This window comes from Budorcas taxicolor, chromosome 14 (genome assembly GCF_023091745.1).
Source record: "Budorcas taxicolor isolate Tak-1 chromosome 14, Takin1.1, whole genome shotgun sequence".
Classification (NCBI taxonomy): domain Eukaryota; kingdom Metazoa; phylum Chordata; class Mammalia; order Artiodactyla; family Bovidae; genus Budorcas; species Budorcas taxicolor.
The window spans coordinates 17,057,514-17,070,992 of NC_068923.1; the positions used below are offsets into that span (position 1 = coordinate 17,057,514).

The window sequence follows — 13,479 nt, forward strand, 5'->3', positions numbered from 1 at the left end:
CGCCGCCCCCGGAGGAGCGGACTGGCCGACCGCCGCCGCGCCGTCCCCCGGCCGCCCCCGAGGCAGCTCCGCCGCGGGCCCTGCCGCCCGGGGGCCGCGCCCCGCTCCCGCGCCTCGGGGGCTGAGCCCAGCAAACTTCGCGGAGCGGCCGACGCCTGGCGGGGACCCCGCCGCATCCCGGGGCGCTCGGGTGGACGCAGGGCGCTCGGACCTCCGGGCAGCGGGCCGCCCCGCCCGCTGCACCTGCTCGGCCCCTTCCCGAATCGCTGGGGACTCCGGAGACGCAGCCACTTCGCAAACTTTTTCACCCCCCTTCGAAGGGGGGCGCGGAGGGCTAAAGGGGGAAGGAGGTCCCGCGGGGCGCGCGCAAACCTGCGGGCTCCTAGCTGGGCGCCGCCTCCCCGGAGCCGGACCCGAAGGGGCGCGGGCCCCGGCGGCCGCGCTCCGGCTCCCGCTCCCGCCCCTGCTTTTCCGGCGGGAGCGGGGGGCGGGGTGCGGAGGGCAGCGAGGCCCTCGCGGTGCCCGGCGGGGCCGCCGTGCATGGCCCTGCGCAGTGGGGCGGGCTGTTTTGGCCGGGTCTGGCGCAGGGTGTCGGGGCTCCCGGACTCCTGGCCCCGGCGCTCCAGCAGCCTCCTGTGCCTGTCTGCCTTCTCGCCGGAGCCCGGGCCCGCGCCGCCCCTGCCCCGCCAACCGCCTCGCGGTGGCAGCGGCTGTGGCGGCCCCGGCGGAGGGGGGCCCCCCCAGCCTCCCCGCCCCCCGCCTCCCCGCTGCTGCTGCTGCTGCTGCTGCTGCTGCTGCTGCCGCCGCCGCTTACAACTTGGAGGCGGCGGCGGCGGCGGAGGAGGCGGCGGCGGCGGCCGCCGGGCGCTGCAGTGGGACGCGCGCGGCTGCGAGCCTGCGGGACATGCCCCCCGCGCCGGCTCCTTGCTGGCGGCCATGAAGAGGCAGAACGTGCGGACTCTGTCCCTCATCGTCTGCACCTTCACCTACCTGCTGGTGGGCGCCGCCGTCTTCGACGCCCTCGAGTCGGACCACGAGATGCGCGAGGAGGAGAAACTCAAAGCCGAGGAGATCCGGATCAAGGGCAAGTACAACATCAGCAGCGAGGACTACCGGCAGCTGGAGCTGGTGATCCTGCAGTCGGAGCCACACCGCGCCGGCGTCCAGTGGAAATTCGCCGGTTCCTTCTACTTTGCCATCACGGTCATCACCACCATAGGTAAGAGCTGGGCGCGCCGCCGCCCGGCTCCCCGCGTCCCGGGAGGAGTCCGGGGAGGCGGCTGAGCGCGCAGCGCAGGGCTGGGTGCGGGGCGCCGAGGGTTAAACGCCGCCTGTCGCCGGCGCGAGGGGGGGCCCTTCCCGCAGCGCCCCCTCCTATCCGGGAGCCCCCCGCCTCTCCTGCGCCTCCTCGCCGGCCTAACCCCTCGCGGACCCCACCCGGGGCTCTCCTCCGCGCTGGTGTCTGGACCAGGCGTGCGAGCCCGGAGCGAGCGTGCCGAGCCTAGAGGGCGGAGGCGCCACTTTTGCGAAGAGAGTGGAGCGCTAAGAATAACCCCCTAGCAGACACCCACCCACCCACCGCCCCGGCGCGGGCTGGGCTGCGCGGGGCTCCAAGCCTTACACTTACTACCTCTCCTGGAGTTGGAGAGGGCTGGCTTGGCACCCGCGGCGCGGAGACCGACTCAGATGGCCCGGGCACTGCTCTTGGAGCGTGGGAGGCGCTGACCCTCGCCAGCCTTCTCCGAGCCCACATCTCAGCTTTCCTCCCTCCTGGCTCCTCTTCTTCCAGGGCTGGAGCCCGGGTGTGCCAGGCCCCTGGCAGGAGAGAGTTTGCTGTTTGGTGATGTGGGGGGCGGGGGGTGGGGTGGGGGGAGACTAGGGGGCCGTGACAGCCCGCTGAAAGGCTCTAGGAGGGCGGGGGCTGGGGTGGGGTGGGGACAGGACCAGTCCACCCCGGGGCTGTGAGGGTGGGTGAGGCAAGTGTGCTTACTGCTGAGAAGCTGGGGAAGTTCTGGCCCGGTTCAGGGAGAGAGTCCAGTTGGTACATCCTGTGGGTCCTGAGCCCAAAGGCATTGCCCACCAAGCAGTCTCTGGGGGGTTCCTAGGGCAGGACCCCCACCGAGGCCTAGGGGTTTAGAGAACTGTGTCTATCACACTTTGAGAGGCGGGGGAAGGAGCAGGTCCCTGTAGCCCAGTGGAGGTGGGGACCCCTCCCCATGGAGGCAGGAGGTAGGGTGGTGTCTCTGGTTTGCAACTTGTCCCAGCACGGCTTCCAGCCCCTCCAGGGCCACCCCCTTGGACCTGTCAGGGCCACTGCGTTGGCTCACGGGCATCACTCTTTTGCCCCCCTCCACTTATTTGTGCCCCTGCGCCCTGAGCAAAGGCCTCCTCTCCCCCCAGCCTCTCATCATCCCTCCTGCCTGACTTCTCTGGACCTCTTTCTCTGATTTTTCCTTCCCTTGATATTTTCCTTTCTCTGGAAAGCTCTGCATGCTGCAAAAACAGTATTTCTCAGTGCCATATGCAACAGGAAGCGCCAGCACAGGACGGCTTGTCTTTCCTTCTTGGTTGAAAAGACTTTGTAGAGAGTCATCTTGTTTGAAATGTTTAATTCATTGGTGTAGGTTTCTATGTTTTCAGAAGGAAATCGTCCTTCTGTTGTCAGCAGAACCAGCTTTGCTCCCTCTTGCCACACGCCCTTGGCCCTGTGGCCAAAACACAGTAAAGTCCTCCCTTTCCCACCCTGTGCTTCCAGCTCCCTAAAGGGCCAGCCAGCCAGCGTTTCTGTCTTTAAACTTTCAGCGTGAGCTGTGGCCAAGACACACATGTGCAGGATGGCAGTCTTGTGGGGCAGGGGCCTGCTTGTGGGAATGTGCCCCACCCCCCACAACCGACCGCCCCTGGGGGAGGGGAAGAACTCATCATTCCCGGAAGGGCCTTGAGTGATGTTGACTCAAAACATAAAACCTGCGAGCATGCCGGCTTCCAGGAGTGACATGAGCCCAGGATACCTTGCTTGGGCTGGTCCTGAGAATTGAATTGCAGCATTGGCGAGATGGTGGTTGGAGTTACAAATCAAACCCAGAGATGGTCCATTTACCTGATCAGGTTCTTGTCGATTGCACTGATTGATTCTGATTGGTGGTTCTGGACATGTGCTTCTAACAGTTAGGGCTCCAAAAAGAAAGAGTCGAGACAGGGTGGCCGAGTGGATCTTAGCCAGAGGTGCAGGCGGGATTCCAGTCAGCACAGGAGAAGGGGCCGCTGATGACTGGGTGACGTTTTCTCAGTTCTTTTGTTGAATTTCCAACTGATTTTCCAGAAAGGAAGGTTGGAGTACATGTGTAAGGTTAGGAAATCAAGACTGTCCTACCAGCGCTTCCCTGCCGTGGAAAGATGCTAAGGCTGGAGCCCACTGACCAGGCTTGGAACCTGAGGCCGGTCCGACCTGGAAGACCATGGCGTGTGTGGGGTGGGCTGGTTCCTGACTCCCAGCCTCAGTTACCCCCACCTGTAGGAGGGCTGTGACTTGGGAACACCTACTGGGGTGACTCTGAAGAGCCAGTGGGCTCCCTCATGCCTGCAGCCACCTGGTACAGTGCTGTCTGCATTAGTAGGTGAGAATCCAGGAATTTTGACATCAGCCTCAGATTCTCCCCTAAGAAGCTGTTTAGTTCTGAAGAGCTTGCATTTGCAGGAAACCAAGCACCTTTCTAGTTAATTCTGTTTGTTTTCTTTTTTTAATATAAATGTAAATTAAGGTTCTCCTAGGCCTAGAACAAAACCCAGCCCCAAGCCAGGCCCTCTGAGGAGCCATCTCCTATCGGATGGTGATGTTGACGAGTCAGGTGCGTCCTCGCAGGGTTCTTTTTCATCTCACCTTGAGCGGTTTCTTGAGCCTGTGTGCTCCAACTTCTAGTTCGTGCCTCCGAGGTGGGGCAGGCACCACCCGCACCGCTAATGAACCCTGCTTCCCGGATGGATGCACTTACTAGCGCCCTCGGTGAAATGGATTTTAAGAACACGTATGATGACCGCTTTGCCTTGGATCCATGACTGCCGTCTTCATAAAAGGCTTTGCTGGGCTCTCACGCCGACCACAGCCCCTGCTATCCCGGGAGGCCCAGACTCAACCAGCTTTGTCCCAAGGAGGGACGAGCACAGGTCACACTGGCTTTGAGAGGGCAGACTCACTTCCGTCGTTGATCCGGGTCTGGGTGCTGTCTGTCCCCGCTCGCTGCTTCTGAGGTCTGTGCCACTTGTAGCTACTGCCCAGTAGATCATGTTGTTGGTTCTAAATTTGGCAAGCCCTAGGCCTTTGGAACTCTCCATCACATCAAGATGAAAATCCTTCTGCACATCCTGTCATGCCTGTCTGGTTTGCAGGAGGGTTGGATGCCCTCCCACCACACTTCCTGGGCTGTCGGGAGGAGTGGTGGGACTCGGCCTGGAAGGGCTGTAGAGTGCCTAGGCTGAGTTGCTCCGCTGGGGCTAAGGGCCGGGTGGGGAAGGAGCCCCAACAAACTTGTGCTTTTCCTACGGAGGCGCTTGAGGCCAAAATTATGTCCCATACTCAGTTACTACACCTGACGGCAGCGGGAATCTCGACACTTCTCTTCAGACTCTTCACCTCTGTGTTCTAAGCTGTTACCACCTTCGGGATCCTTAAGGAAGAAACTGTGCTTAGAATTCTGATCTCATTTGGAAGATCTAAGAGGGCGATTTAAAAACTGGTCCTCACAGGGGAAGGAGGGAGTGGAGGACGTGCGTTTATGTTTTTGCTGCTGTTTGGAGGAGGGGAGACTGACATGGGGTGGGTCCCCCTAGCTAAAGGCGGGGTGGCTGCTGCAGGAACCAAGGTGATCGGCTCAGGGAGCAGGTCTCTGGTGGGGAGTGGGACACTGTCCCTGCTCGATGTCCCCTGAGAATGTAGTGGGACATCCCCTTTCCTCGCTCATACACAAGACCTTGAACAGAGTTCTCGCCAAGTGGGAAGTGTTTCCCGCGTCAACCTCTGGTGCTCCTGGTGCCGTGTTCTATCCATGGTTCACAGCCTCGCTGCGCTGCGCCTGCCTGGCCTGTGTTGCCTCTGAGGCTCTGAGACCGTCTAAGATGATAAGATAAGGTCTGGCCTTGAGGCAGGAGCGGGGCTGGAAGCCCACACAGTTGGGTACCGTCCAGCGGGGAGCGCAGGGACAGCTGAACTCAGTTAACCCTTCCCGCGCCTCCAGCAGGCAACCTGGGTTGGTGAGAGTCCCCACTGGCCTTCGTCCTCCAGGACGCTTGGCTTCCCGTTCACCCCTCACTGCTGCTGCCGTCAGCGCCTCCTCCAGCTCCAGCGTTGTTGATGCCATTTATCCTGCCCCCGGGGGAAGTGCATCTTTCCTGGCACCCCGGGGCCCGTGCAGAGCCTCACACGGAATGGGCACCTCCAGGAGGACACTGGATGGGAGCAGGACCCCTGAGTACACAGCTTCCACACATGTCACCCCTGAGGCAGGAGGGAGCATCACCCCACTTTACAGATGAGCAAACTGAGGCCCAGAGGAGGCAGTGTGCACTGGGGCAGAGGGCCCAGAACTCCTAGTCGGGATCCCCTCACTGCCAGCTCCAAGCACAGATTCCACCAGGAGCCAGGGACGGGCCTGTGGAATCTTCCATCTGTGTCTTTCTGCTTCTCCTTTTGCCTCCAGCAATCCTGCTCAGCCAGACTCAGGTGGAGGCTTGGCCACCCACACACGGCGGGCTGGAGAGGTGGGCTGGGGTCTCCTTGTGACCTTCTGTGTGGCAGCGGGCTGGGTGCAGCCGCATGACAGGCCATGCTGAGCTCCGCCTCCCAGGCCTGCCTGGACCTGGCCTTGTGCCGTGTGGCCCTGGCCCTTCAGCAAACGCAGCCTGTCTGAACATGTCCTGGGGGAGGCGGAGGGCTGGGTTCCCTGACTCGGGGCAACCTGAGAGATGGCTCTCCTGAGGTGAAAGAGACACCACCACACTGAGGGCTTCGAGATGGCAGGTACAGTGTGAGACCCCGTGTGTGGACACCTGTTGTCTTCATCAGCCTGGACTTTCACTTTAAGCCTGGGAAAGTGGGGGCAGGAGGTGACCCAGGCTTCCATGTGCATCTCCTCCCCTGTGGACCTGCGTCCACATCTCTGCCTGCCCACCCCATGCCCTCCCTCGCCAAGACCTCACTGCAGCTGTGTTCACACCTGCCCCGCCCATCCCCATGCACCTGTGTTCACACCTGCCCCACCCATCCCCATGCACCTGTGTTCACACCTGCCCCGCCCATCCCCACGCACCTGTGTTCACACTTGCACCTGCCCATCCCCATGCACCTGTGTTCACACCTGCCCCGCCCATCCCCACGCACCTGTGTTCACACCTGCACCTGCCCGTCCCCACGCACCTGTGTTCACACCTGCACCTGCCCGTCCCCACGCACCTGTGTTCACACCTGTCCCTGCCCTTCCCCACGCACCTGTGTTCACACCTGCACCTGCCCGTCCCCACGCACCTGTGTTCACACCTGCACCTGCCTGTCCCCACGCACCTGTGTTCACACCTGTCCCTGCCCTTCCCCATGCACCTGTGTTCACACCTGCACCTGCCCGTCCCCACGCACCTGTGTTCATACCTGCACCTGCCCGTCCCCACGCACCTGTGTTCACACCTGTCCCTGCCCTTCCCCACGCACCTGTGTTCACACCTGCACCTGCCCGTCCCCACGCACCTGTGTTCACACCTGCACCTGCCTGTCCCCACGCACCTGTGTTCACACCTGTCCCTGCCCTTCCCCATGCACCTGTGTTCACACCTGCACCTGCCCCTCCCCATGCACCTGTGTTCACAGCTGTCCCTGCCTGTCCCACGCACCTGTGTTAACACCTGTCCCTGCCCGTCCCCATGCACTGGTGTTCACCCCCGTCCTTGCCCATCCCCATGCACCTGTGTTCACACCCATCCCTGCCCATTCCCATGCACCTGTGTTCACACCTGTGTTCACACCTGTCCCCGCCCATTCCCGCACCTGTGTTCACACCTGTGTTCACACCTGTCCCCGCCCATTCCCACGCACCTGTGTTCACACCTGCACCTGCCCGCCCCTATGCACCTGTGTTCACACCTGTCCCTGGCCATCCCCGACATCCTCCCTGCACCCACGTGTCACACCCCACACACCCACGTGTGCATCCATCCTTTCCTCTGTGCTGTCATTCGCTTACTTGTTCACTCACTCCTCATTGCTCAGAGTGCTCACTCAGCTCTGTTCATGGTTCACGCTTCCCTCTGTCACTGGGATGTTGCCTAGTTCCTCCCATGTGCAGAGTGGGGTGGGGGCTGCTGTGAGGGAGGAGGTGCATGGCACCTCAGCAGGCTCAGTTAGTGTTAATGCCTCGATGGCAGGGGATCTTCAGGTTGTTTCAGCCTCATCTTCCCACCAGATGATCAGCAGATCTCGGTCACTTTTAATTTGAAAAATTTTAAGATGTTTGTATGAAAAAGCACACCTATCACAAATGTATTGCTCAGTGATCCCTGTAAGCAAACCCTGCCATGCAACCAGGACTGAGCTCAAAAGGCAGAACATTGCCAGCCCCCTGAATCCTCTGTCATCAGCCAGCCTTTTCTTGAATGCTTCTCGTGACAGGGAGCTCATCACTTCACGTGATGAAGTATGTGTGCCTCGATGAATGTGGAGGTTATTCCCTCCACAGGGAAAAGCAGTCTGCATGTTGAGGGCTGGCCTTCTCTCAAAGGACTGGCCAGTCTCCATGGTGGTTATTTGAGGGACCAGAAGGTCTCCATTTAGAAACTGGAACTTGGGGGTCCAGAGCCAGAAGAGGAGAGAGAACTCAGCACCCAGAGTGCGGTGGGTCTAGAGCAGAAGGTATGCGGTGTGGTCCAGAGTGTGATGGGCACAGGGAGCCAGGATGGACAGGCAGCCAGCCCCAGGCAGCTGACCTGTGCTCTGAGTCACACCAGCTGTGCCACAGGGCCAGGGAAAGCACAGGAGGAGATGAGTGGAACGCTGACATTAGGGAGCCAGGCCCCTGGGCTGCAGAAGCAGAGGCAGTGGGCACTTGAGGGAGTCCATGGGCAGCGGGGTCTGGGATATGAAAGCTTGGTTGAGGGTCTTCTTCTCCATCTGGTGGACATCCTCCTCGCCACCCGTTGGCAGGGGCTGGGGGGGTCTGGCATTCACTTCCTTAAGGGCTTATGTTCAGAGTTCCCTTCTGCCTGCCTTCACTCTGGGACCTCTGCTTGTAGAAGGGTCTCCCTTTCAAACTGAAGGCACCCACCCTGTGGTTTACCAGTTCTCTGGAGGAAGGGCTGAGTAGAGCTTGGTTCCCTTCCTGTCCTGAAACAGTCTCGGGATTTTGGAGCTGGTCGCAGGGCCCCTGCGTTTCTTTCGATAATGCCTTCATAAGCTGGGCCCTCTCCCCTGAGCAGTTTTGGCACACACATGTGCTCTCCAAGTCAAGTCTGATCACGCAGCGAGGGCAGAGAATCGCCTCCCTGGGTCTAGCACTGTACTTCTGTTAATGCTCCCGCTCAGTATGCCAGCTTTTCTGGGCAGCCCCCTCCCTGCACTGATAAGTTCTGAGCCTTCGGCCCACTCGAACGTCTGTCGTCTGCTCCAAGAGAACTCTCCTGTAGTCACTGCCTTGAACTGGGGTGAACCCAGACCTTGATGTTGATCTCAGAGCATAAAACAATTATGTGCTGTGGACACAGAGAAATAGAGATGATTGATGGAAAGAAATTGCAGCGGGGGAAGATGAGAAAATTTAGGAGCTCCGTGAATGCACTGGCCCAGCTTGTCAGGACACCATGAGATGTCTGCCCCCAGGCCTGGGGATACCAGCGTCCCCAGCTGCTGACCCTCTATGGGCTCGGGCACCTTCCCAGTCATGCTCCTTCCTGGGGTCTTGGTCATGAACGAGGAGGGGGCCTGGCCGGGGAACAGCTGCTTAAAGGTGGGGCCTGCCCCGTGCGGTGGGCTTGTCGTGACCTGCCCTCACCCTTGTTGCGTCCCCAGTGCTGGGAGGGTCCCTGGGTGGTGGCAATGTGGTGAAGGAGGGGGCCAGACCCAGAGGTGGGTGAGCTGTGGGCTGTGGCGGGCTGGTGGGTGTGCAGGTGCGCTCGGTGTGGCAAGGGGCCTGCTGGGCCTGGCATGTGGAGAGCAGAGGGGCCCAGGGCCAGGCCCGACCTCTGGCCTTGGTCTTCCACCCGGAGGTGTGGGTCACCGTGCAGCCTGCCTCCAGAGCCTGAGTGCAGAGAGACTCGAGGGGCCGGCCGATCACGGGGTCCCCCAGCCTCTGGCAGGGCAGCTCACGTCTGCCTGTCCTGGAAGCCCGATCCTGGGCACACCCCTTTAACCTGCTTCCACATCCATGAGATGGGGATGCAGAGCTTGGCGGCTGTGTGTCTCGAGCATCAGAGAACACACCAGAATGTGTGGTGAGAGGCCTCCTCTCGCGGCCCCAGGCTCTGACTGTGATGACGGAGGCTGGCAGGTGCCTCCCACCTCCCTGCGCCGTACCAGCTTAGGGGCCCTGGGACCATCTCCAAATTTCCAAGACTGTTTTGGGACAGGAAGGGAACCACGCTGGGAGCGTCGTCATCACAGCCTCCCAGCCCGGCTCCCTGCCCACCCTCTGGGGGCTGCCCCTCCCCTGCAGGTTCCCATCGCCCTGGCCCTTGTGGCTGCTGCCCCATGTCCACGTTGCATTAGAGAACACCCCTGGAGATAGCAAACCTGGCCTTCAGCAGAAGGAGGCTCCCATGGTGGTGGGGGGAGGCCAGGCTGGGGGCTTCTGGAGTCATGGGGTCCCAGCCTGGGTCATAGGTCTTCTCACCCCAGGCTTCTTGGGAAAATGTGACTTCCTGGGAGGCCACCCTCCTCCACCCTGCAGCCGCAGTGGCCCTTCTGAAGCCCACACCAACAAATTCCACTGCGACTGACCCCCCCCCCCCCCGCGCCCCCAACCTCTTGGGTCAGAGCCAGGCCACCGTTTCTCCCGCAGGGCACCCCGGTCTGTGTGTGTGATGCAACCTCCCCAGTGGACACCTGAGTGCTCAGGGCAGGGCTGGGCGCCCACTGGTCTTGGGCTCCCCAGGGCCCTCCTCAGGGCACCTGCTGGGGATGAGATTCACGCCCGGTGCCGAGAGCTGGGGGGGCCTTTGAAGTGAGTGCTTAGGGGCCCTCTTCCTGCATGGCTGGGCCCTGGGGCCCCTGGACACGTGCAGGACACAGGCCCAGCTTCTTAAACCTCAGCTGTCAGTTTTAGGGAAGATGGCAGTTTGGAGACCTGTCTCGCCGATGGGGAGCACCTCGCTCCGACAGCTTGAATGTGTGATCTCAGCCCCCAAGGCCACCACCAGTGACAGGCCCATGTGAGTCTGCCGGGCACCTGGCGGGGAGAGACACCCACCTGCAAAATAGCCTTGGGCTGTTACGGCCCTGCCAGACATGCGGGGCAGGAGGCCAGAGGCCTCCTAGAGGACAGCATCACTGGCCTTTGCCCGGGGCCGAGGGGCACAGGTGTTTGCCTTCTGCACCGCATTGTCATGGCACCCAGCCCTCCACCCTGGGGCATCCTCCCTGCCCGTCCAGCCTCCCCTCTCTGCTGCCGACCCCCTCCACCCTTCCCTGGACACCCCTGGCAGGCCGCTCCCACCTGAGACCCTGCCTGTGCTGGTCCCCCCGCCCAGCTGGCCTGTGCGCTCACAGGGCTCTGGGGCCACCCTTGAACCTGTCCCCTGACACTGTTGGGAGGTGACAGCAGGCCCCGTCACATGAAAGACGCTAGAGGGCTGGGGTCAGGGCTCTTATCCCGGTGTCCTGAGCCCCGGGGATGTGCTCACCGGGTGCTTGATGACTGACTGCCCGGGACGAGACGTTCGTGAGTGTGAAGCATGCGCAGTGGTGTGTTTGGTCCCCGTTGGCCACTTGTTGGAGGTGTGCGAGGGGGCAGGCATCTGGGGTGCAGTGAGTCTTAGGGGCGGGTGAGGCCTGCCAGGGGGAGAGGGGCAGAGACTGGCCCTGGCAGCTGCTATGGGCGCCGCAGCCCTGGGGTGTCCAGGCTGAGAGCGGGGCTGTTCCCTGGAGCCCGGGCCCCCAGAGTCATTTGTGGACGCACGCCTGCCTCCTTGTTGTTCCCCCTGCCCCACACCTTTGCGCTGTGGTCTTTGGCGCAGCGGAGCTTAGTGGGGATCTGCCTGTTGGCTCTTGGGGGTTCCTTTAGGTACTTCCTGGGGCCCACCGGCAGTGTCCCTGCTTCCTTGGGCAGGGGACCGTGACTGCTCGTGACCCATGATGAGGATGCCGCTGTGAATGCCCTGAAGAGCACAGGCTGTGCGCGGGGCCCCGGCTCTGGTGTGACCTTGGGCGGGGGCACAGTTCCCCCCTCCCACCATGGACGTTTGGGGCTGGATGCCTCTTCGCAACTTCCCTGGTGGCTCAGGCGGTAAAACCGTCTGCCTGCAGTGCAGGAGACCCCGGTTCGATCCCTGGGTTGAGAAGATCCCCTGGAGAAGGGAATGACAACCCACCCCAGTATTCTTGCCTGGAAAATCCCATGGCCGGAGGCGCCTGGTGGGCTACAGTCCAACTGAGCGACTTCACTTTCGCTTCCACGTCTTTGCAGTGGGGGCTGTCCTGTGCGTTTTAGGACACTGAGCAGCACCCCTGGTCTCCATCCTCTAGTTGCCGGTAGCAACTCCCCTCCCCCACCCAGCAATGACAGATAAAAATGTCTCTAGACATTGCCACGTGACCTCCAATGTGCACACAGTCCCCTGTCCTGCTGACTTCTGCGGACGGGGAGAAAAAGCCGCCACCACAGAACGTGGTGGGAGGGGCCGAGTGATGTGGCGTGTGCACGTGCGCTTTGGGTGCCTGGGCCGTGGGTTCTTTCCATCTGCCTGCTTCCTCCTTCCTCCTTCCGGAGGAAGCCACACAACCGCCTGGGGTGCGTCCGGGGGGGTCTTTGGAGGGAGGTGACTCTCAGGCACAGTCCTGTGTGGAGGGGAGATGGGAGCTCAGGTGCCCCTGGTGTGAGTCACTCAGGGGGAGGAGGGGAGAGGCGTTGGAGAAAGCCACAGGAGGACACTTGGCCTCCCCCCTCCCCAGGCAGAAGCTCTCTCGGCAGCGTTGTTGTGTCGTAGGGGGCATGGATTCTGCTCCAGCCTAGCCGCGAGGCCCCAGTATGTCTGGAGGCAGCCCCCGTGCCCCTCGATCCTCACATGTGCAACGTCGGGACCTTTTCTCTCTTGAACTCTGGTGGGAAGTGACTGCTGGCGATGCAGGGCTGGACTGGCTGGGCTCCGACCACAGGTCTCATCTGGGCCCCAGGAAAGGGCCTGACCCAGGCTGTGGGGGATGTTCCCACTGAGTCCAGTTGTCATGAGAGGTTTCCCAGTGTGAGCACCATTTTCGGGGAGACAGTGACCTCTTTGACCCCACCCCGAGTGCTGAGGGGCATCTATTTGGTGTAGCATCTATTTGGAGCAAGTGTTTGGCCAGAGGGATTCAAACATCAGTGAGCTCAGTGGATGCCAGTGTGTGCTGGTTCATAAAGTAGCTCTCATATGGCTGGAAAGGAGAAGTAGTGAGCCGTGAAAAGATGGTTTTATAAAGAGGGGGAAGTTCCCCATCATTCTCCTATGGTCCTGTGGTCGCATGTGGGAATGGCTTTAGCTTTTCATGTTCACACTTTTATCTTTGCCCAAATGTATGCCCACTGTTTCTGTCATTTCATCAGGATGAATCTCTCAGAGACTGTGTTCAGCTGCCTGTAGCAGAGAACCTAGGCTACAGTGACTGGACCAAACAGCAATGAAGGAGTCTGGGGCAGGTAGTCGGGCTGACAGGTAGCTCCATGATGCCTTCAGAGACCCAGACTCCTGTCTTTCTGCCCAGCCAGCTATCTTGGCTTTAGTTCTTAGGCTGGTGCCTCATGGCTCTAAGATGGCTGCTCCACCTCCGGCATCACCTCCAGCATCCTTTCCTGGCAAGAAAAAAGAGAACAAAAGACAAAGATGTGTGCCAACTGAATCTGCTCCTTTCTAAACAGATTTCCTGGATGGCCCACCCAAGGACTTTTACCTACATCTCAGCCAGGATGGAGAAGGTGATGGCACCCCACTCCAATACTCTTGCCTGGAAAATCTCATGGATGGAGGAGCCTGGTAGGCTGCAGTCCATGGGGTCGCAAAGAGTCGGACGTGACTGAGCGACTTCACTTTCACTTTTCACTTTCATGTACTGGAGAAGGAAATGGCAACCCACTCCAGTGTTCTTGCCTGGAGAATCCCAGGGAAGGGGGAGCCTGGTGGGCTGCTGTCTGTGGGGTCGCACAGAGTCGGACACAACTGAAGCGACTTAGCAGCAGCAGCAGCAGCAGCAGCAGCAGCAGCAGCAGCAGCATTAGCCAGGAATGTGTCTCATGGCCAACCCTAGCTGCAAGGGAG

General features: G+C 60.9%; 1 protein-coding gene across 1 annotated transcript in view; it reads left to right on the top strand.

The window, feature by feature from the left end:
- Nucleotides 1-936: 936 nt before the first annotated feature.
- KCNK9 (potassium two pore domain channel subfamily K member 9) overlaps nt 937-13,479 on the top strand; it is a 97,406-nt gene continuing 84,863 nt past the window's right edge. The window contains exon 1 of the mRNA XM_052651938.1: nt 937-1,219. Within this exon, the coding sequence (XP_052507898.1) occupies nt 937-1,219 (283 nt within the window). The remainder of the gene's footprint in view (nt 1,220-13,479) is intronic.